Here is a 24,651-nt window from a genome sequence, read left to right as displayed (position 1 = left end):
TGGTTGCGCTCAGGCACCCCCAACACTGAATGCATTTAACTGCTTGCCAACCGCCGCAACTACATATACTGCGGAGGTCAGCCCCGGCCAGGCAAAGTGACGTATGGGTACGTCACTAGCCTGTGAGCCAATAGCGGGCGAGCGCGCTGCCGGAGGCGCGCTCCTGCCCCGGCTTGTTCCCTAACAAGTCCACGCGTGTGAACGGCAGACCCAATCGTCCGCTGTGAAGGGAGAAAGGCTGGCGGCTAATGTAAACAAAGCCGCCTGTCATTCTTCCCTGTGTAACAGCAGAGATCATACGATCCTGCTATGTAGGACTGTAGATCTCTGCTGTTACACACACACAGCCACATCCAATCACAGTTAGAAGCACGCCCCTAGGGACACACTTAACCCCTCCCTCTCCAATAAAGTTAACCCCTTCCCTGCCAGTGTCATTTTTACAGTAACAGTGCATATGTATAGCACTGATTACTGTAGTAATGTCACTGGTACCCCCAAAAGTGTCAAAAATGTCAGTCAAGGGTCCAATCTTTCCGCTGCAATGTCGCAGTCCCGCAAAAAAAAAAATTGCAGATCGCCGCCATTACTCGTTAAAAAAAAATAAAAAAAAAATGACAAAAGTCTTTCCCTTAGTTAGTAAGTGCAATAACTTTTGCGCAAACCAATCAAAATACGCTTATTGTGATTTTTTTTACCAAACATAGGTAGCATAAAACAAATTGGCCAAAAATGTCCAAAAATTTTGATTTTTACATTTTTTTGGGGGGAATTTCATATAAAAAATGTGAAAAATATTATCTTTGCAAAATTTACGCTCTTTTTTTGTTTATAGCGCATGATCAAAAAATATCGCACAGGTGATCAAATACCACCAAAAGAAAGCTCTGTTTGTGAGAAAAAAAGGACGTGAAATTTGTTTGGGTACAGCATCGCGCGACCGCGCAATTGTCCGTTAAAGTCATGCAGTGCCGAATCGCAAAATAGGGCCTGGTCAGGAAAGGGGGTAAAATCTTCCGGGGCTTAAGTGGTTAAGTGCAAGGGATGCTAGAGTGTGCTGGACGGTCTATTGATAATGGCCGCTGGGGGATCTATTGTCGCTAGTGGGGATCTATTATTGCATGAGGGTTTATTGTTGCTGGAGGAGGATCTATTGTTTCTGGGAGGAATCTTATATTTCTAGGAAGTCCAATGTTTCTAGGAGGGATCTACTGTTAAAGGAGAGGTCTATTGTTGCTGGCTGCTGGAGAATCTAATGTTGCTGCTGGAAGTCTATTGTCGCTGGGGTGGATCTATTGTTGCTGGGGTGGTATTTTGTCGTGGGGGGGGGGGGGCATTGTTGTGTGGGTGATCTCTTGTTTCTGGGGGTCCATTGTTGCTGGCTGCAGGGGATCTATTGTGCTGCTTTTCTTGTTATAATTAACAAGTTCAATACAAATTACTTAGCATCACAGAATGAAACTTGGTTCTGTGTTCTCTAAAAGAGGCGGTACTGGGAGGTGGGTAGGGGGTGGGACCAAGGGATGTGCTTGGAGGTGGGTATGGGGCAGAGACAATTGGCGACTCAGAATAGGGAGTTCCTGCACCTACTACTGAGAAAAAAAGCCCTGGTTGGGCTTCACACTTTGATATTAGCACTGGAATTTACAGCTCCTGTCTAGATAGAACTTTTCCTTCTCTGTTATACTCGTATATAGTAGAATGTTCCACTCTCTCACCTGTCTGCTACACATTTTCTTGACAGCCTCTCCGAACTTGGACAACATGGTCGGCATGATCTGCAGCCAGTTGGCGGGTATGAGCTGGTCCTTGAGCCAGATTTTCCTGCACCTTTCCACGCAAGGTGCCCCAACGTTTGGTTATACAGCCTCTGTAGAAGGTATGGCCATAGGTGCTGGAGACCAAATCCGAGAGCTCATGGAGACACACAAAACAGGTAATATCTTCTTTTAAGTTGTGAACAGGAGCAGCACCTTCCTGAGACACCTAGAACCCCTGGTAGAAAAAAAAAAAAAAAAAACGCTTTGTCACATGTTGAAATTCATTTTAAATGGGTCCAACCCAGCACAACTCAGAAAGGAACAGACCTAAAGCCAGAGTTGTATAAAGTACTCAAAACCCATACTTGAGTAGAAGTGGAAGTGCTCGATCAAAAAGTGACTTGAGTAGAAGTACTAAAGTATTCAACATTTTTTGTACTTAAGTATTGCAAGTAGTTTTTTTAAAAATTTTGCTACTCAAGTACTGAAAGTAAAAGTACAAGTACTGTGTTATGTAGTTATTAACCGGTTGCCGACTGTGCACAGTATATTTACTGCGGCAGTCAGCCCCGGCCAGGCAGAGTGACGTAGATCTACGTCGCTCGCCTGTCACTGGGATTGGAGGCAATAGCGGGCGAGCGAGCGCCCACTGAGGCGCGCGCCCACCCGCCTCGGCTCGTTCAGGGAGGAGTGCGGGCGTGTGACCGGCGGACCCGATGTCCGCCGGTCACTCACCGATCGTCGGTACAGCGGGAGAAAGGCGGGCGGCTTATGTAAACAAGCCGCCTGTCATTCTCCCCTGTGTAAAAATGGAGATCAGAGGGTTCTACTATGTAGAACCGTTGATCTTTGTTTTTACACCAATAGCCATGTCCCACTACAGTTAGAAGCACGCCCCTAGGACACACTTAACCCCTCCCTGTCCAATACAGTTAACCCCTTCCCTGCCAGTGTAATTTTTACAGTAACAGTGCATATATATAGCACTGATTACTGTAGTAATGTCACTGGTACCCTCAAAAGTGTCAAAAATGTCAGTCAAGGGTCCGATCTGTCCGCCGCAATGTCGCAGTGCCGCAAAAAAATTGCAGATCGCCGCCATTACGCGTTAAAAAAAAAACACCAAAAATGACAAAAATCTTTCCCTTTGTTAGTAAACGCGATAACTTTTGCGCAAACCAATCAAAATACGCTTTTTGCGATTTTTTTTACCAAACAGTTGTAGCATAAAACAATTTGGCCGAAAATGTTAAAAAAAATTTGATTTTTAAATCTTTTTGGGGGGGAATTCCATATAAAAAAAAGTGAAAAATATTGCTATTTTTGCAAAAATTACGCTCTTTTTTTGTTTATAGCGCATGATCAAAAAATCGCACAGGTGATCAAATACCACCAAAAGAAAGCTCTGTTTGTGGGAAAAAAAGGACGTGAGATTTGTTTAGGTACAGCGTTGCACGACCGCGCAATTGTCTGTTAAAATCACGCAGTAAAAAATCGCAAAAAAACCCCTGGTCAGGAAGGGGGTAAAATCTTCCGGGCTTAAGTGGTTAAAGAAAGAAGTCAAAAGTTTGAACATCATATTGTTTTTTATTATTTCAAATGCAGCTTTTATTTATACATACAGTAGCATTTATTTTCGTATGCGCTGATAATACACAATGTTTTGAGCTTCATGAAACCTGCCATCTACTGTTCTGGCAGTGGTCATTTTTATAATTGTAACGAGTAACTATGCAGCACAACAAAAAAATATCGGAGTAGAAGTGTTGAAATCATTGAAAAAATGTAATGTAGTAAAAGTGGAAGTAGGAGAAAAAAATTCTACTCTAGGAAAGTACAGATACCGCCTTTCCGTACTTAAGTACAGTAGTGAAGTAGTTCTACTTAGTTACTATACATCTCTGCCTAAAGCAAGATAAAGCAGAGCAGGTTTTTTGGGACCTACGGTAGTTGGGATAACATTCCAAAATGAATGGCCACACATCGCACAGCTGGCTTGCAATACTGTTGCTTATGGGCCATACACACTATAAGATTTTTTGAAGACTTTTTCCTTTAGATTTACCAAAACCAGATAATATGAGGTCAAACCTAAACACTTTCAATTTGTATGCAATCTGGCCGGCCCTTGCACTACATAGAAAAGGTCAATCTGAAGGAAATAGAACCACAAAAGTTGGATAGTGCGAATCAAGCTTTAGACCCCTGTTAACCACTTAAGCCCCGGAAGATTTTACCCCCTTCCTGACCAGGGCCTATTTTGCGATTCGGCACTGCGTTGTTTTAACGGACAATTGCGCGGTCGTGCGACGCTGTACCTAAACGAATTTGATGTCCTTTTTTTCCCACAAACAGAGCTTTCTTTTGTTGGTATTTGTTCACCTGTGCGATTTTTATTATCATGCGCTATAAACAAAAAAAGAGCGACAATTTTGCAAAAATACCAATATTTTTCAAATTTTTTTATATGAAATTCCCCAAAAAAAATGTAAAAATCAAAATTTTTTAACATTTTAGGCCAATTTGTTTTCTGCTACATATGTTTGGCAAAAAAAAAAATCGCAAAAAGCTTATTTTGATTGGTTTGCGCAAAAGTTATTGCGTTTACTAACTAAGGGAAAGATTTTTGTTGTTTTTTTTTTTTTAACAAGTAATGGCGGCGATCTGCAATTTTTTTTTTTTTTGGGACTGCGACATTGGGGCGGCACAGATCGGACCCTTGACTGACATTTTTGACACTTTTGGGGTTACCAGTGACATTACTACAGTAATCAGTGCTATACATATGCACTGTTACTGCAAAAATGACACTGGCAGTGAAGGAGTTAACTCTATTAGAGAGGGAGGGGTTAAGTGTGTCCCTAGGGGTGTGTTTCTAACTGTGATTGGCTGTATCTACTAGTGTAAGAGCAGAGATCAACGGTCCTACATAGTAGAACCGTGTGATGTTCATTCTTACACAGGGGAGAATGACAGGCGGCTTTGTTTGCGTTAGCCGCCTGCCTTTCTTCCGGTGTAACGGACGATCGCGAGTGCCCAGCGGACATCGGGTCAACCGTGCACACGCGCGGGGGGGTCCGTGACTGCGCGGGAGCGTGCCGCCAGCGGCGCGCGCTCACTCCCTAGAGCCTCACAGGCTAGCGACGTAGACCTACGTCGATTTGCCTGTGAGGGGCTGACTGCCGCAGTAAATAGGTCGGCAGCCGGTTAAACACATTCTATGCCTATGTGTGAAAGGGGATCAAATCCAATTGTTTATAAAGAAGAATACTGTATGTCTGTATCCTATATCTTTTTTTTTTTTTTAATAATATTTTTTTTTGAAAAATTCAACATACAGGAATGGTAAGAGAAAACACGTAAGGCAAACTGTACCCATAGAGACAGGTTACATAATGAACAACTGCAAATAACAAGAGGGGAGGGGAAAGGGAGGGAATGGAGGGGGGGGGGATAGGGAGGGGGGGTGTATCCTATATCTTGATATACATGACTGGGGTATTGCCCAATGCCCATACCACTGCTGCCATGGCGCCCCTCTTTGAAAACCCAGAACACATAATATACAGACATAGGCACCCAGTATATTCAGCAGGCTGACACAGCTTCTATTACAGAATGGAGTGCGCTGTGTGACTCACTGGGAGTCTTGCTGCCTCGCACAGCTCACACATTACAAATCATGAGCTGTTGCTGCTGTTCTCAGCTCCCTATTTCACTCATTCTGAAAGGGGAGGATCCTTGACAGTGAATTGCATCAGATTTTCTTCGATCCATTGGAACTCTGCAGTGAGTTGTTTCACTGCTTTGAATCGATGACTTAGTAGCCAAGCCTAGCTGCTACGCTGGATCCTGGGGTCTCAGAGGGTGGCGCTGGGAGTAGTGCAGAGAGCAGGGGCTGAAGGCGGAGGTGACTTCCTATGGCAGAGCTGAATACAGACTACAGACCGAGGGAGCACATGGCTGGATCAGGAGGTGAGATCCTGTGTTAAGTCTGTTGTATGGTAGCGGGGGTGCAGAGTGTGTGTGTGTGGGGGGGGGGGGGGGGGCAGGGGCAGAGAGCCGGAGAACATGGCCGGATTAGAGGATGATTTCCTCTGTATGTAGGTCTATGGTAGCAGTGAATACAGACACCGGGGAGAGGGGAGCAGAGAGAGGGAGCATATGGCTGAATATATATAATATAGAGCAGTGTTCCTCAACTCCGGTCCTCAGGGCCCACTAACAGGCCAGATTTTAAGTATTACCTTGGGGAGATGCAGACTAGAGTACTGCAATCACTGAGCAGCAAATGATATCACCTGGGATGTATTTCAGTTATCTTGTAAACCTGGCCTGTTAGTGGGCCCTGTAGGCCAGGGTTGAAGACCACTGATATAGAAGGCTCTGAGGAAGAGGCCAAGCCTCGAAACGCGCAAGCTTCAGAGAACGGTACATCCTGTATCTTGATGCTGATGGCAATTTACCTATTCGATATGCTTGTACCAAGAACTCATTTGTGAGTATTTTTATACCTTTTAAATGAAATAAACATTTTAGAGGATAATGCACTAGGCCGGTGCGCACTTGTGTCTGTTTTTTTGTTTCTAATGGCTGAATATATGGCTGGCTATATACACCGATTAGCCATAACACCACTGACAAGTAAAGGGAATGTCTCGTATGACATCTGTAAATTGGTGGGATATATTAGCCAGCAAGTGAACATGTTGTCCATGAAGTTAGAATAGTTTGAAGGTGATATAGGAAAATATGTATCTGTAAAGCAACCGCTGACCAGAGATGTATAGTAACGAAGTAGAACTACTTAAGTACTGTACTTAAGTACCGAAATGCGGTATCTGTACTTTCCTAGAGTAGAATTTTTCTCCTACTTCTACTTTTACTTCACTACATTTTTTCGATGATTTCGATACTTCTACTCAAGTATTTTTTTTTTGTGCTGCATAGTTACTCGTTACTTTTAAAAAAATTACCACTGCCAGAACAGTAGATGGCAGGTTGCATAAAGCTCAAAAAAATGTGTATAATGTCATTTGTAAATCAGCGCATACTAAAATAAAGGCTGTGTATAATAAAAGCTGCTATACCAAATCTTTCCAATAAAAAGAAAATATGAAACAAATAAATGGTGCTACAGCGCTTAAAGTGCATCAAGAAACTACTAACAAACACAGGTTAATCATTTGAATAAATCATTTGAAATAATAAAAACAATATGATGTTCATACTTTTGACTTCTTTCTTTAATAACTACATAACACAGTACTTGTACTTCTACTTTCAGTACTTGAGTAGAATTTTTTTTTTATAACTACTGGTACTTTTTACTTTTAGTACTTAAGTAGCAAATTTTTTGAAAAAACTACTTGCAATACTTAAGTAAAAAAAATGTTGAATACTTTAGTACTTCTACTTAAGTAACTTTTTCTGCGAGCACTTCCACTTCTACTCAAGTAATTTTTTGATCGAGCACTTGTACTTTTACTCAAGTAGAAATTTCGAGTAATTTATACAAGTCTGCCGCTGACACACAGTATCTCACAAAAGTGAGTACACCCCTCACATTTTTGTAAATATTTTATTCTATCTTTTCATGTGACAACACTGAAGAAATGACACTTTGCTACAATGTAAAGTAGTGAGTGTACAGCTTGTATAACAGTGTAAATTTGCTGTCCCCTCAAAATAACTCAACACACAGCCATTAATGTCTAAACCGCTGGCAACAAAAGTGAGTACACCCCTAAGTGGAAATGTCCAAATTGGGCCCAATTAGCCATTTTCCCTCCCCGATGTCATTTGACTCCTTAGTGTTACAAGCTCTCAGGTGTGAAAGGGGAGCAGGTGTGTTAAATTTGGTGTTATCGCTCTCACTCTCATACTGATCACTGGAAGTTCAACATGGCACCTCATGGCAAAGAACTCTGAGGATCCAAAAAAAAAATTGTTGCTCTAAATAAAGATGGCCTAAGCTATAAGAAGATTGCCAAGACCCTGAAACTGAGCTGCAGCATGGTGGCCAAGACCATACAGCGATAATTAGGACAGGTTCCACTCAGAACAGTCCTCGCCATGGTCGACCAAAGAAGTTGAGTGCACATGCTCAGCATTATATCCAGAGGTTGTCTTTGGGAAATAGACGTATGAGTGCTGCCAGCATTACTGCAGAGGTTGAAGGGGTGGGGGGTCAGCCTGTCAGTGCTCAGACCATATGCCGCACACTGCATCAAATTGGTCTGCATGGCTGTCATCCAAGAAGGAAGCCTCTTCTAAAGATGATGCACAAGAAAGTCCCCAAACAGTTTGCTGAAGACAAGCAGACCAAGGACATGGATTACTGGAACCATCTCCTGTGGTCTGATGAGACCAAGATAAACGTATTTGGTTCAGATGGTGTCAAGAGTGTGTGGGGGCAACCAGGTGAGGAGTACAAAGACAAGTGTGTCTTGCCTACAGTCAAGCATGGTAGTGGGAGTGCCATGGTCTGGGGCTGCATAAGTGCTGCCCACACTGGGGAGCTACAGTTCATTGAGGGAACCATGAATGCCAACATGTACTGTGACATACTGAAGCAGAGCATGATCCCCTCCCTTTGGAGACTGGGCCACAGGGCAGTATTCCAACATAACGACCCTAAACACACCTCCATTGTGACCACTGCCTTGCTAAAGAAGCTGAGGGTAAAGGTGATGGACTTTCCAAGTATGTCTGCAGACCTAAACCCTATTGAGCATCTGTGGGGCATCCTCAAACAGAAGGTGGAGGAGCGCAAGGTCTCTAACATCCACCAGCTCTGTGATGTCATCATGGAGGAGTGGAAGAGGATTCCAGTGGTAACCTGTGAAGCTCTGGTGAACTCCATGGCCAGGAGGGTTAAGGCAGTGCTGGAAAATAATGGTGGCCCAATTTGGACATTGTCACTTAGGGGTGTACTCACTTTTGTTACCAGCGGTTTAGACATTAATAGCTGTGTGTTGAGTTATTTTGAGGGGACAGCAAATTTACACTGTTATACAAGCTGTACACTCACTACTTTACATTGTAGCAAAGTGTCATTTCTTCAGTGTTGTCACATGAAAAGATAGAATAAAATATTTACAAAAATGTGAGGGGTGTACTCACTTTTGTGAGATACTGTATATGTGATGTACACGCCTATTTGAAGATTTGGCAATCTGGACTAGAGTCCTGCTAAGTCTTCACTAGAGAATAAAAAGGTTTGTTTTCCTGAAGTCTCTGTCCGGATTTCTGGTTTCCCAAAACTGTTTGCTACTACAATGTGGTGAAAGGAGAAAAGAAATGGGCATGGCAGTTTGTTGTGTGTGGGGCTGTGAAGCCCATGGTGACCCACGTCCACAGCCAAAAGCTTCTACAGTGGTCACATGAACATCAGAACTGGACTCCGGAGCAATGGAAGAAGGTGGCCTGGTCTGATGAATCACGTTTTATTATACATCATGTGGATGGCCAGGTGTGTGCGTCACTTACCTGGGGAAGAGATGGCACCAGGATGCAGTATAAGAAGGAAAGTCGGCAGAGGCAGTGTGATGCTTTGGGTAATCACACTGGTCATGTGACCAGCTGCCTCTCTCCTCTCCTCCTTCTGACTGATGTCAACGGAGGATTCTCTGCCCTCCCGCTGTAAAGGGCCATCTTTATTCTTGATTGGACCCTGGGCAAAAATTTTCTTGGGCCCTTTTGAATCCACTTATCAACTATTTGGGGGCTCAAGGGGCAGCTGCTTTGGGCCCCACAACAATGACTAGACCCGGGGCAGCTGCTCCTTTTGCCCTGTGTTAAAGACAGCCCTGCCACTGTAGCTGTCAGATCAAGAGCGGGGAGAGGCGGCCGATCACGTGAGCGCCGAGCGGCACTCTGAAAAAAGGTATACAGAGGCATTTTTTAAATCAAGAATATACACTGGAGACATTGCATTATCTAACACAGAGGAGTGCCTGAAAATGCTAAAGTGGGTTTATAACCACTTTAATGACCCCCAGGGCCTCAATTAGTCTTGATTGCAGAGTATAAATCAACAATAAAACTCATCCATGTCTTTATGGACCTTGGTTTGTGCACGGGATGTGCAGTCATGTTGGAACAGGAAGGGGCCATCTCCAAATTGTTGCCACAAAGGTGGGAGCATGAAATTGCCCAAAATGTCTTGGTGTACTGACGCCTTAAGATTTCCCTTTACTGTAACTAAGGGGCCAAGCACAACCCCTAAAAAAAAAACCCCACACCATAATCCCCCCTCCACCAAATGGTTTGGACCAGTGCACAAAGCGAGGTCCATAAAGACATGGATGAGTGAGTTTGGGGTGGAGGAACTTGACTGGCCTGCACAGAGTGCTGACCTCAACCCGATAAAACACCTTTGGGATGAATTAGAGCGGAGACTGCGAGTCAGTCCTTCTCGTCCAACATCAGTGCCTGACCTCACAAATGCGCTTCTAGAAGAATGGTCAAACATTCCCAAAGATACACTCCTAAACTTTGTGGACAGCCTTCCCAGAAGAGTTGAAGCTGTTATAGCTGCAAACTGTGGGCCAGCTCAACATTGAACCCTACAGACTAAGACTGGGATGCCATTAAAGTACATGTGTGTGTAAAGGCAGGCGTCCTAATACTTTTGGCAATATAGTGTATGTCTACTAGAATGATTTTTACTCCTTTTTCTACTAGAATGATTGTGAAGCGCAATTCTGTAAGATGTTGCAATTGAGCTGCTAAAAAATAGTTCCAAGGATGTGATGGAGCCACTTCACCTCTATTCTTTGGCAGTTGTAATGTATGAAGGTGTATCCTAGCTTAACCGTTCTTCCACAATAAGTCCCTAGAGTGTCCAATGTCCTGTACCATGCCCCTGCTATCCATACTGGAGAATTGAGAAGTATATAAAGAAGCTGGGGTATCCAAATCATTTACTTTCACTTTCAATGATAACGATAAACAGAACAAATAGAGAAAGTGAATCTCCCTAATGATGGCACAGACAGCAATAACAACCTAATAGACATTCTAATCCCTCTCCACCAGTGGCGTCGGCAGGGGGGGGGGGGGGGGGGGGCTGATCTGGGCTACAGCCCTGAGTGGGCCCTCAAAAAGCCCCGGGTCCCCTATCCCTATAGACAATTAATAGTCCCGAGTCCCAAGGCCTGGGGTTGGCTTGGAACTCGGGGATTGGCAGCCTGCCCTGGGGCCACACTTTGCAGGGCTGCTTCTGGAGGAGGGCGAGCGCCACTGGTTTACACAGAGAGGGGGGATCTCCTGCTTACCCGGCGCAGTCAGGTGTCATACGAATTCCCACCTCTTGGACCAGCTCCTATGATGGACGTCTCACTGGTCCAATGCCAGGACATGTAATGTGCATCATAGGAGCCGATCCAGGAGGCAAGACTTAGTGTGACAATGGCCCCATGGCGCCGGGTAAGCGGAATATCCCTGCTCAGTTTAAACTGGCTGCTCTCCTCTCCCCTCCCAATGCACTGGCATGGCTGCCTTAATGGGCACTGGCAAGGCTGCGTTAATGGGCACTGGCAAGGCTGCGCTGATGGGTACTGTCTGACCAGGCTGCGTTGATGGGCACAGGTAAGGCTGAGCTGATGGGCACTGGCATGGCTGCGTTGATGGGCACTGGCAAGGCTGCACTGATGGGCATGGGTGAGGCTAAGCTGATAGGCACTGTGATCAGGCTGCATTGATGGGCACTGGCAAGGCTGCGCTGATGGGCAGGGGTGAGGCTGAACTGATGGGCACTGTCTGATCAGGCTGCATTGATGGGCATGGGTGAGGCTGAGCTGATGGGCACTGATCTGGCTGCATTGATGGGCACTGATCAGGCTGCATTGATGGGCACTGATGAGGCTGCATTGATGATTTGATGGGCACAGGTGAGGCTGCATTGATGGGCATTGGTGAGGCTGAGCTGATGGGCACTGATGACACTGCATTGATGGGCACTGGTGAGGCTAAGCTGATCAGCACTGTTAAAGGGTGCATTGAGGGTCACTGGTGAGGCTGCATTGATGGGCACTGGTGAGGCTGCATTAATAGGCACTGATGAGGCTGCATTGATGGGCATTGGTGAGGCTGCATTGATGGGCACTGATGAGGCTGCACTGATGGGCACTGATGAGGCTGCACTGATGGGCATTGGTGAGGCTGCATTGATGGGCACTGGTGAGGCTGCACTCATGAGCACTGATGAATCTCAGCTGATGGGCACTGGTGAGGCTGCACTGATGGGCACTGATGAGGCTACATTGATGGGCATTGGTGAGGCTGCACTCATGAGCACTGATGAATCTCAGCTGATGGGCATTGGTGAGGCTGCATTGAGGGGCACTGGGCATTGTGCATGGTGGAGCATTGGGCAGGGTGAGGGGGGGGGGGGGCATTGGGTGGAGCGTGGGCTGGACTTACTTTCAAATATGGGAGGGGTTACCCATTTACCTTTGGGCTGAAGCCCCTGGTCTTTTTCCCCCCTAGCAACACCCCCGCTCTCCACTCTATCAAAAACTAAACAAAAAGTTTTGCCTTTAGTTATACTTTAAATTACATTGGCCCATCACTGAAAATGGCAGACAACACCACATTTTACACTTTTGTTAAATCCCTCCAACAAAGAGACTAAATTATATGACAAATAGAAGTTAGGATCTATCATCACATATACTCCTAAATATTTGAACCTTTACACAATCAAAATATCCGGCACTAATAGGCAATGACTCCACTAAAGGGTCCATCGGGGGAGGGGCAGATTTGTCCCCATTAATAGAAGATCCAGAGAAGGAACCAAAATCCTTTATTATATCCAAAGCTGCTATTAACGATTGTCCGGTATCTCCAAATTGGAGAATATCATCAGAGTATTGTACGAATTTTTCCTCGTGTTCCTCTTTCTAAAAGCCCCGGACTTCTCTTGCGGTCCTTACAACTATAGCTAATGGCTCTATAAAGCCGGGGTGACCATGGACCCCCCCCACCCCCACCTTGTCCCCCTTTCTACAACCAAAAAAGTCTGAAAGTTCGCTGGTAATTTTCATTCGCTCCTTGGGATCCGTATAAAACATTCTTATCCATATTTATAAAGACAGGATTCTTCTTCTCACCTATTCTGATAGATTTCAGCAATTCTCATACACATAAAGCTAGAAAAGATCTACATTGTATCATATAATTATTTACAAAATATATTCACTTTCATATTATGTAATATTATACAAAAAAAGAATCAGAGCTCTATATTATAATATCACTATCAATACTTGGATCATTTCCACTGATAACACATCCCAGGAATAATACCAACACCTAGAATCTCTTACCTGGGTGGTGAGCAGGTGAGGAGTGGGGAGTGGGGAGCTCTGAGATAGCAAACTTCTCTCTCTGCACTGCAATCACTGTGTGTTATATTTATAGGAAGAGAGATGGGACAGGGAGAGACTTACAGGAACTAGAAGACTTTCACTTTCATCTTACAATATATTATTTGTATGGACTCTGCACAGAACTACTACTCCTATCCTGTATGCAAGGTGTAATTCTCAGTATCTGTTCTTATTCTGTATGTATGGACTCTGCACAGTGCCACTTCTCCTGTCCTGTATGCTGGGTGTAATTCTCAGTATCTGTTCTTATTCTGTATGTATGGACTCTGCACAGTACCACTTCTCTTGTCCTGTATGCTGGGTGTAATTCTCAGTATCTGTTCTTATTCTGTATGTATGGACTCTGCACAGTACCACTTCTCCTGTCCTGTATGCTGGGTTTAATTCTCAGTATCTGTTCTTATTCTGTATTTATGGACTCTGCACAGTACCACTTCTCTTGTCCTGTAGGCTGGGTGTAATTCTCAGTATCGGTTCTTATTCTGTATGTATGGACTCTGCACAGTACCACTTCTCTTGTCCTGTATGCTGGGTGTAATTCTCAGTATCTGTTCTTATTCTGTATGCATGGACTCTGCACAGTACCACTTCTCTTGTCCTGTATGCCGGGTGTAATTCTCAGTATCTGTTCTTATTCTGTATGTATGGACTCTGCACAGTAACACTTCTCCTCTCCTGTATGCTGGGTGTAACTCTCAGTAACTGTTCTTATTCTGTATGTATGGACTCTGCACAGTACCACTTCTCTTATCCTGTAGGCTGGGTGTAATTCTCAGTATCGGTTCTTATTCTCTATGTATAGACTCTGCACAGTAACACTTCTCCTCTCCTGTATGCTGGGTGTAATTCTCAGTATCTGTTCTTATTCTGTATGTATGGACTCTGCACAGTACCACTTCTCTTATCCTGTATGCTGGGTGTAATTCTCAGTATCTGTTCTTATTCTGTATGTATGGACTCTGCACAGTACCACTTCTCTTATCCTGTATGCTGGGTGTAATTCTCGGTATCTGTTCTTATTTTGTATTTATGAACTCTGCACAGTACCACTTCTCTTGTCCTGTATGCTGGGTGTAATTCTCAGTATCTGTTCTTATTCTGTATGTATGGACTCTGCACAGTACCACTTCTCTTGTCCTGTATGCCGGGTGTTATTCTCAGTATCTGTTCTTATTCTGTATGCATGTGTAACGGCTACCCAGGTGGTGAGAGGGTATCAGCCGTTGGGGACGTCCTTTTTCCCGGCAAGTCCCTGTGTAGTAATGGAGTAGTATAATCCCAACCATAAGATCCAATAGGAGAGTCGGGTTCAGCTGTTGAACGACCGTTAATAATGCAGTAAAATCCCCCTCCAGGAACGAGACGTCGCTACGTTTTGAAGGGTCAAGAAAAAACTTTATTGAAACAAGAATACAGGCTTTTATACACCTGGGGAGTATAACAGACTCTACTCAAACAATGGCCCGACATCCACCCAGACAAATAGGTAAGGTCATTACCACACTTAACCACTTAAGCCCCGGAGGATTTGGCTGCAAAACGACCAGGGGCTATTTTGCGATTCGGCACTGCGTGACTTTAACGGACAATTGCGCGGTCATGCGACGCTGTACCTAAACGAATTTGGCGTCCTTTTTTTCCCACAAACAGAGCTTTCTTTTGGCGGTATTTGATCACCTGTGCGATTTTTTGATCACGCGCTATAAACAAAAAAAGAGCGTCAATTTTGCAAAAATAGCAATATTTTTCCCTTTTTTTTATATGAAATTCCCCCCCAAAAAAATGTAAAAATCAAAATTTTTTAACATTTTCGGCCAATTTGTTTTATGCTACCTATGTTTGGTAAAAAAAATCGCAAAAAGCGTATTTTGATTGGTTTGCGCAAAAGTTATTGCGTTTACTGACTAAGGGAAAGATTTTTGTCATTTTTGTTGTTTTTTTTTTTTTACGCGTAATGGCGGCGATCTGCGATTTTTTTTGCGGTACTGCGACATTGGGGCGGACAGATCGGACCCTTGACTGACATTTTTGACACTTTTGGGGTTACCAGTGACATTTCTACAGTAATCAGTGCTATATATATGCACTGTTACTGTAAAAATACACTGGTAGTGAAGGGGTTAACTTTATTTGAGAGGGAGGGGCTGTGTGTGTCCCTAGGGGCGTGATTCTTACTGTGATTGGCTGTGGCTTCAGCTGTATGCAGAGTGATCAACGGATCTACATAGTAGATCCATATGATCATCTCTCATACAGAGGGGAGAATGACAGGCAGCTTGTTTACACAAGCTGCCTGACTTTCTCCCTCTCCCCCGCCGATCGCAGAGTGGCTGGCGGACATCGGGTCCGCTGGTCACACGCGCGGGGGGGTCCGTGACCACGCGGGAGCGGGAGCGCGCCTCCGGCGGCGCGCGCTCGCTCCCTAGACCCTCACAAGCTAGTGACGTAGCCCTACGTCACTTTGCCTGTGAGAGGCTGACCGCCGACGTAGATTGGCGTGCGGCGGTCGGCAAGTGGTTAACAAGAGCTGCCTCAGCCCAAATAAACATAATGCACAAAAGCGCATCGTTAATCAGCAGATATTCCGTCTCTAGGCTGGCCATACCTTGACTTCATGGAATGTCCATATAAGGAGTCACTTTCTGGGGCTCACAGTGCGAAGAGAGATATGATAGCAGGGAGTGTAAATAACCAAATGGTTGCTGAGAAATCCTTCACACACATGAACCAGGTAAGCACAAATATTCTCTGTCAAAGGTAACGTTCTGTTACAGCATGGACTCTGCACAGTACAACTTCTCTTGTCCTGTATGCTGGGTGTAATTCTCAGTATCTGTTTTTGAATTAGACCCCACTTGGCTGTCCAACTATCTCCCACCCTTAGGGTGAACCTGTACTTCCCGGGACAGGATGGGTGATATCTCTGTCATTGCTGCAGCAATAATCAAGGTATAATTATGGCCAGCGATTTCCTACAAAGTAAAAGTAATCTGAGTAGCTATACAGCCGCTGGATCACTTTTTCAGGTGGAGGAAGTGGATCCCCCCTTCTCTCGTCACCCCTTTCACCAGGTTCCCCTGTCCCATCGACTGGCCAGTGGCCACATCTGATGCCCAAGACAAAGTGAGAGGAACTGACATTCTTCCTTACCCTCTGTGACATCAGAAACCAAAAGCAACGAGGACTTCATCACTTCTGGTTTTGGTTTGATGTAAACACGCCGTTACCAGCTTGTGAAGGCATCTGATCAAACCAATCTCTAGTTGATCTGATTCTTTGGAGGCCAGAGGAGAGGTCTGGGGTCTAATAGACCCCAGATCGCTCAGTAAAGAGTACCTGTCACTGCCAATTCTATCACAAGGGATGTTGTTTATCCACTGTGATAGCAATAAAGCATATTTTTAGCACCGATTACTGTAGTAATGTCACTGGTTCCCAGAAAGTGTCAAAAATGTCAGTCAGGGGTCTGATCTGTCCACCGCAATGTCGCAGTCCCACTAAGAATCGCAGATCACCGCCATTACTAGTAAAAACAAAAAATATAAATACAAATTCCAAAAATCTATCCCGTAGTTTGTAAACGCTATAACTTTTGCGCAAGCCAATTAAAATACGCTTTTTAGGATTATTTTTTTTGCCAAAAATATGTAGCAGAATACAAATTGGCCTAAACTGATGAAAAAATTAGATTTTAAATTTTTTTTTATTGGGAATGTTTTTTAGCAGAAAGTACAAAATATGGCTTTTTTTTTTTCTTCAAAATTGTCGCTCTTTTTTTGTTTATAGCGCAAAAAATAAAAATCGCACAGGTGCTCAAATACCACCAAAAGAAAGCTCTATTTGTGGGGAAAAAAAGGACATCAATTGTATTTGGGTACAGTGTCGTACGACCGCGCAATTTTTTATTACATAACGCAGTGCTGAATCGCAAAAAATGGCCTGGTCATTAAGGGGGTAAAACCTTCCAGAGATGAAGTGGATAAACATGTATTCAAATTTTTTCAAGTGCTCCCTTCCACCCTTCCCCTCTATGCTCACTTGAAAAGGCGAATGGGTACAGAAATCCTGCACGCGTAGCGGCGTATGTAAAATGTGCTCACACCAGACATGTGAGGTCTAGGAGATGGTAGAAGTGACTTTGGTGTAAGATGGAGATCTTTAGGTGTCATAGTTTGGTGCCATTCCACGGGCGTACTACAATTTTAAAGCATGACATTATTTTTTTTGGTTTTACCAAAAATTGGGTATCATATTGGGGTCTATTTACTAAAAGTGAAGCACTCATAATCTGGTGCAGCTGTATATATATATATATATATATATATATATATATATATATATATAGTGTGTGTGTGTGTGTATGTATATATATATATATATATATATATACATATATATACATAATATTTATGTAGCACCCTCCTAGATAGGTGCTAGGTAGAGAGAGTAATTTGCTCTGCCTTGTTATCACTTATCAGGGGAGTGACAGGTAAAACCTAGCTGCTCTGTCTGCTTATCAGGGAGCAGGATTTTTAGTCAGGACTGTTTCATTTGTCCCGGGCGTGATTCATCTGGGCTGAGGGGGTGTCCCCACTGTATCCAATAGAAGCTACAATGGAAATTCCCCTTGGGTGGGACTTTTTAGGCACGAATCTATATAATCAACTATAAATACATCAAAGATTGAAAAAAGTATAATTTTTTTTTTTACACTGTATCAAATGGGAGAGCCTGTTGGACAGTGGAGGAAACCCAGCCAGTGACACACAGGCTTTTGTGGCTGTCTCGGTGGGTTGACACAGACAGTGGTGCATCCTGGGATAGGCTATAAAAGCCAACGGCACATGTGGCAGGGTGTCTTTGGGTGGGAAGCCAGGTTCCAGAAGGAGGGTGACGGCTGTCTCTTCTTCCGTTTGCTGTGGATAGTGGTCAAAATACGGTCAGCTTTGTGAACCAGGAGTGTGGTGCTGAATCCAGAGGTCCAGAAGAGCTGACTGGTGGAGTATACGTCAGAGCAACTCTGGAAAAACAGTGTCCATGAGTACAGGGAAGCTTGCCAAGGGGTCTGCCCAGGAAGGGGACCCCTCCAGTGGATAGAGTCAGTGGACGGGTGTCAGCACACAGGCAGTGAAAGTAAAGGGGGTGCCAAGTTAGAACCCTGAAGAGAATGACTAAAGCAGGAATCTTTTAAACTATCTTCACTTCAGTGGCAAGGTGAAGCAGCGGCCTTGCTGCACACTACAGCTAGTTGTCCCAAAGATTGTGCATAGTTCATAGTTGGAGTATCCCACTCATCCCTTCTCCTATCCCAGTTCCAAATAAAAACACAAAAACCAACATCCCCTGGATTGATTATTGACTGAGCCAAGGACTTGCAATGCTGTTTGTCTGCTATCTGTAACCCAGGGGAATCCAGAAAGTGTAATTCTCAGCAGTCCTCTAGGGGGCAGTGCTATATATATATATATATATATATATATATATATATATATATATATATATATATATATATACACACACTGTGTATATATACAGTGTGTGTATATATATATATATGTGTATGTGTAGATATATATATATATATATATATATATATATATATATATATATATATATATATAGTGCACAAAGCAAGGTCCATAAAGACATGGATCAGTGAGTTTGGGGTGGAGGAACTTGACTGGCCTGACCAGAGTCCTTACCTCAACCCGACAGAACACTTTTGGGATAAATTAGAGCGCAGGCTGTGAGCCAGGACTTCTCATCCAACATCAGTGCCTGACCTCACAAATGCGCAGTGTGGAAGGGATGACGTTGATGGCGGCGCGGAGGATGGTCTATGTGGACAGCTTTAGAGCCGGTTCACACTGGGGCGACTTGTCAGGCGGCCTGGTCGCCTGACAAGTCGCCGTGGGTCGCCTGCCATAGATTAGCACAGGACCCGTTCTAATAGGAGCAACACAAGTCTTAGAAAAAGGGTCCTGAGCTACTTTGGGGCGACCTGGAGCGACCTGCATTGACTTCAATGATATGAAGTTCGTGCATGCCGCTCACAGGTCGCCCGGCAAAGTCGGGTCGCGCCTATGTGAACCGGCTCTTACCCCCGATGCCTGCACTTATATGTGCCTGTTTTAATTATCAACTATGTGAGATGGTAAATATTGAACCTTCATTAAATGTAACCATATTACTACACCTAGAGGCGCCTCTCTTCTCTTTTAAACTCAGTTGTGACATAACGCTACTTGTATACCAAGACATCGCTTGTTTATCAAGTCAAAATTTATAAAAAAGGGTTGCTTGTCCTGCAAAACACTCTCAATCCAGGGTTTTAGCCCCCGTTCACACTGGGGCGACCTGTCAGGCGACCTGGTCGCCTGACAGGTCGCCGTAGGTCGCCTGCCATAGAGAAGCTATGGACCCGTTCTAATAGGAGCGACACAAGTCGCTCCGACTTAGAAAAAGGGTCCAGGGCTTCTTTGGGGCAACCTGGAGCGACCTGCATTGACTTCAATGTTATGAAGTCCGTGCCGGCAGCTCCGAGGTCGCGGTGCGAGCAGCGCGCCGCGACCTGTGGGGTCGCCCCGGGAAGTTGTGTCGCCCCAGTGTGAACGGGGCCTTACTGTACATAGAATTTATAGGTGTGTGGTTATGAATAAGCGATTTTTATCGTGAAACGCGTCAACCCGACACGTCTGTCCGTGTATTGCACTGTCTGTCTGCTGTCTGTTGGATTTATGGAGAATAAAGGAGTCCTAAGGATTTTTATTTAACACCTTTGAGTGCGGTCTCTCTCTTTTGGATGCCGATAATGGGCCGACATTAAATTCATATTCATTTAAATTCATGATATTAATTAAAAAGTAAAATATAATACAATTATTAAAAAAATATATACATATTTTAAAAAAAACTGTGATTTTCAGTTTTGAGCCAAGCATCCGGCATTTTCTGTTACGGTTTCGGCACAAACATTTCCATTCGGTGCTCTTCTAGTTAAAACTAACTTAAAAAAAGGGAATTTTTTTAAGAAAGTTAAAGGAAAGTGATCAGAAGGTAGAAAAAGAAAATGAGAGAGTTAAATGGTGTGTGTATGGTTAATAAAAAAAATAAAATGAAAGTAGGTTAGAAGAGTAAAATAATGGTATGTGAAACTCTGCCTAGGCATGTTCATATGTCAGTGCACAGCAGCTGTATGACCCAAACGAGGGAAAGTACGGGGAGAGAAGGGGAAATTTTAAAAATATCGAATGATTACATTTGTGAGATCTTGATCTGTGCACTTCTAAAATGTATCATAACATTTTTGTTTTTTTAGAGAAAAATTGTGTAGCTGTGCTGGCCTAACTAAAGTGATGATAAACAAAGTGTTCAAGATTATTTAGAATCAGTTTTTTTTTTTTTTAACTAAATCCATAATAAATGCATAATAAATAAATAAACACATACATACATACAGTAACAAATACATAATAAATCTTTTTTTTTCTTTTTAACTAAATAAATTTTTTGAGGGCACCTTAAACAAAAATTTCATGTGAATAAATATAATGTACATTGTACCCCTACCCATTGACCGAAAAAGTAGTGTAGTGTGATAAAAGGCAATAGACAGTTTTTGACAAGTCCTTTATTAAAAATGTCTTCTTCGTCCTCTGTCTTCTTCTTCCCCCACTTACTCCCCCGCTCTTCTTCTTCCTCCGTCTTCTTCCCCCACTTACTCCCCCGCTCTTCTTCTTCTTCCTCCATCTTCTTCCCCCGCTTACTCCCCCGCTCTTCTTCTTCTTCTTCCTCCGTTTTCTTCCCCCGTTTACTCCCCCACTCTTCTTCTTCTTCTTCCTCCGTCTTCTTCCCCCGCTTACTCCCCCGCTCTTCTTCTTCTTCTTCCTCCGTTTTCTTCCCCCGTTTACTCCCCCACTCTTCTTCTTCTTCTTCCTCCGTCTTCTTCCCCCGCTTACTCCCCCGCTCTTCTTCTTCCTCTTCCTCCGTCTTCTTCCCCCGCTTACTCCCCCGCTCTTCTTCTTCTTCTACCATTTTCTTCCCCCGCTTACTCCCCCGCTCTTTTTCTTCTTTTTTTCTCCGTCTTCTTCCCCTGCTTACTCTCCCACTCTCCTTCTTCCTCCGTCTTCTTCCCCCGCTTACTCTCCCGCTCTTCTTCTTCCTCCATTTTCTTCCCCCGCTTACTGCCTTGCTCTTCTTCTTCTTCTTCCTCCGTCTTCTTCCCCCGCTTACTCTCCCACTCTTCTTCTTCCTCTGTCTTCTTCCCCCGCTTACTCCCCCACTCTTCTTCTACTTCCTCCATCTTCTTCCCCTGCTTATTCCCCCACTCTTCTTCTTCTTCCTCCAACTTCTTCCCCCTTCTTACTCCTCCGCTCTTCTTCTTCCCCCGCTCTTCTTCCTCTGTCTTCTTCTCCTGCTTACTCCCCCATCCTTCTTCTTCTTCTTTCTCCATCTTCTTCCCCCACTTACTCCCCCACTCTTCTTCTTCTTCCTCCGTCTTCTTCCCCCGCTTACTCCTCTGCTCTTCTTCTTCTTCTTCCTCCGTCTTCTTCCCCCGCTTACTCCCCTGCGCTTCTTCTTCTTCCTCCGTCTTCTTCCCCAGCTTACTCTCCCACTCTTCTTCTTCCTCCGTCTTCTTCCCCCACTTTCTCCTCCACTCTTCTTCTTCTTCCTCCGTCTTCTTGACCCACTCTTCTTCTTCCTCCGTCTTTTTTTCCCCGCTTACTCCCCCGCTCTTCTTCTTCGTCCGTCTTTTTCCCCTACTTACTCCTCCGCTCTTCTACTTCTTCCTCCGCTCTTCTTCTTCTTCCTCCATCTTCTTCTTCTTTCACCGGTCTTCTTCTTTCACCAGTCTTCTTCTTTCTCTGGTCTTCTTCTTCCTCCACCGCCGCCGACCAGCTGAAAATATAAACAAAGACACTTATCCGACACTGCGCCCCACCAGTCTCTCCGCATTGATGTCACACATTTCATATATAACTATGGGACGTGGCCATGCAGAGACACCACCCCTTTGTGATGTCACAAACCCATCATGCCCCGGGTGGTGACATTCACAAAGGGGCGGGGTATAAGAATGACATCATGCACAGCATTGGAGGAGGTTTGTTTTTTATTTTTCGCAGCGGGAAGAAGAAGACCGGAGAAAGAAGACCAGAGGAAGAAGCGGGGGAAGAAGAAGAAGAGTGGGGGAAGACATTTTTAATAAAGGACTTGTTAAAAACTGTCTATTGTCTTTTTTCACACTACACTACTTTTTTGGTGAATGGGTAGGGGTACAATGTACCCCATGCTCATTCACATGGGGTGGGGCAGGATCTGGGGGCCCCCTTGTCTAATAAGCCCCCTGCCCGCAGACCCCACAACCACAGCCCAGGATTGTGGGGAAGAGACCCTTGTCCCCATCAACATGAGGACAAGGTGCCTTGGGGTGGCGGGGCATCGCACCCCCCCATGTTGAGGGCATGTGGCCTGGTATGGTTCAGGAGGGGGCGCTAGTTCGTCCCCTCTCTTTCCTGTTCTGCCAGGCTGCATGCTCAGATAAGGGTCTGGTATCTATTTTGGGGGGGGGGGCCCATGTAATTTTTTTTTTTAATTTTGGCGTGGGGGTGTCCCCACCGAATCCACACCGGACCTGAAACTGGACCTGAAATTTTTTGGAGACTCGCTGAGAGCTGATGACTTATCGGTTGTGAAGGAAGTGGCAGACGGCTTCCTGGCCCTCTTCTTAGCAACTGAATATTTACAGTGAATGTAAAAAAAAAAGAAAAAAGCAAAAAAAAAAAAGCAAAACGCAATTTGCGGCAAAATTACAGCAAAAATGCGGTTCAAAAAAATGCAGAAAGCACAGCAAAAAGCACTGCTGAATCGCTCAAAAGCAACATGCATAGATGTGAATAGGGCGTATCTATGGTGCGATACCCACTTAAGGACCAGGTCTATTTCTGATACTTGTTGTTTACAAGTTAAAATCAGTATTTTTTGCTAGAAAATTACTTAGAACGCCCAAACATTATATATATATTTTTTGGCAGAGACACTAGAGAATAAAATGGAGATCATTGCAATACTTCACGTCACACCGTATTTGCGCAGCAGTCTTACAAACACAATTGTTTTGGACAAAAAAACACTTTTTTTGAATTCAAAAATAAGAAAACTTAAAATTAAAATTAGCCCAATTGTTTTCTATATGTGTGGTTTGAAAACCGTTTACATATGTGGACTTGCATTTGCGTTCGCTTCTGCGCCTGAGCTCGGAGGGACAGGGTCTTTTAATATTTTTTTTCCCCTTATTGAGGCACAGAAAAATTGAGCAGTGTTAGAAGCCGGCTGCGGTGTCACCCGTGCTACCAGCCGTGATGACGTCACACTTAATCTCCAGCCGACGCGTTTCCCCAATACTGCCATCCTTTGGGACTGGAATCTTGGAAAGCCAGTTTTGGGGAAACTCGTCGGGTGGAGTACATGTGTGACGTTATCGCGGGCTGGTAGGACACTCGTTTTTTCTGTGCCTCAATGTAAGTGTTGTTCTTTTTATTCAATAAACTTGTTCACGCTATGAGGCTTCTCCCTGCTCATATTACCTACACGCTCCTGTAGTGAGAGGATCTCACCCAAAGAAGGGTCTATATTGCTGCGAGACGGCTATGTAGACAGGCTTACTGAGAAGCATTTGCGGTGGGGGAGGGGGGGTAATCACAGGCTTTGTTCGATCTCTGCGATAGAGATCTATACCATTTGGTAAAAGGCTAAGGCCTCATGCACACGGGACGTTTTTACAGCGGCTGTTTTTGGCATCAGACGTTTTTTACTACAGCCAATAAACCAGGGCCATCTTACCAAATGGGCATGCTGCGCAGTTGCCCAGGGGCCCCACTTGCCCAGGGGGCTCCACCAGCCCAGTGACTCAGCCCCAGCCAAGCTTTAGTCCCGATTCCCATGTACATCCCGCCACCGAACTTAGCAGGTGGCAAGCGCCTGTCAGCCCTGCGCTGCTGTCAGCCCACTTGGGCCGTAGAGGGGGAGCCCACAACTGCAGGAATGCCTGCCGCCTCCACGGGAAAAGGCACACACAGGACAGTCGAGTCTGACTCCCGTCCGTGTGTGTGTTCACCGGACCCAGCCGCCCAACTTGGAATCTGTCATTAGCCTGGCACTGCTGAAATATTGCCATATCGCTAATTTGCATTTTTATTCTCGTGGGTGATTGTGTAGGCGGGGCCCCAGTGCACTGCATTGCCTGGGACCCTTTAATGCCCTTAACCACTTTAAGACTGGAAGGATTTAACCCCCTTAATGACCAAGCCACATTTATCAACTTGGCACTGCTTGACTTTAACTGACAATTGCGCGGTCGTGCGATGCTGTACCCAAATAAAATTTACGTGCTTCTTTACCCCACAAATAGAGCTTTCTTTTGGTGTTATTTGATCACCTCTGCGATTTTTATTTTTTGCACTATACACAAAAAAAAAGCGACAATTCTGAAA

At 44.5% G+C, this 24,651-nt stretch overlaps 1 protein-coding gene across 1 annotated transcript in view; it reads right to left on the bottom strand.

The window, feature by feature from the left end:
• Positions 1–21,193, bottom strand: part of LOC309557640 (RING finger protein 112-like) — a gene marked incomplete at both ends in the record, with an annotated part of 39,902 nt that extends 18,709 nt beyond the window's left edge. The window contains 2 exons of the mRNA XM_082260431.1: positions 1,756–1,986; positions 20,729–21,193. Of these exons, the coding sequence (XP_082116557.1) occupies positions 1,756–1,986; positions 20,729–21,193 (696 nt within the window). The remainder of the gene's footprint in view (positions 1–1,755; positions 1,987–20,728) is intronic.
• Positions 21,194–24,651: the final 3,458 nt, after the last annotated feature.

This window comes from Pelophylax lessonae (genome assembly GCF_965119305.1).
Source record: "Pelophylax lessonae genome assembly, chromosome: 6".
NCBI lineage: Eukaryota > Metazoa > Chordata > Amphibia > Anura > Ranidae > Pelophylax > Pelophylax lessonae.
The sequence above is the reverse complement of the archived record's forward strand: the minus strand, read 5'-3'. Positions and strand labels throughout refer to the sequence as shown.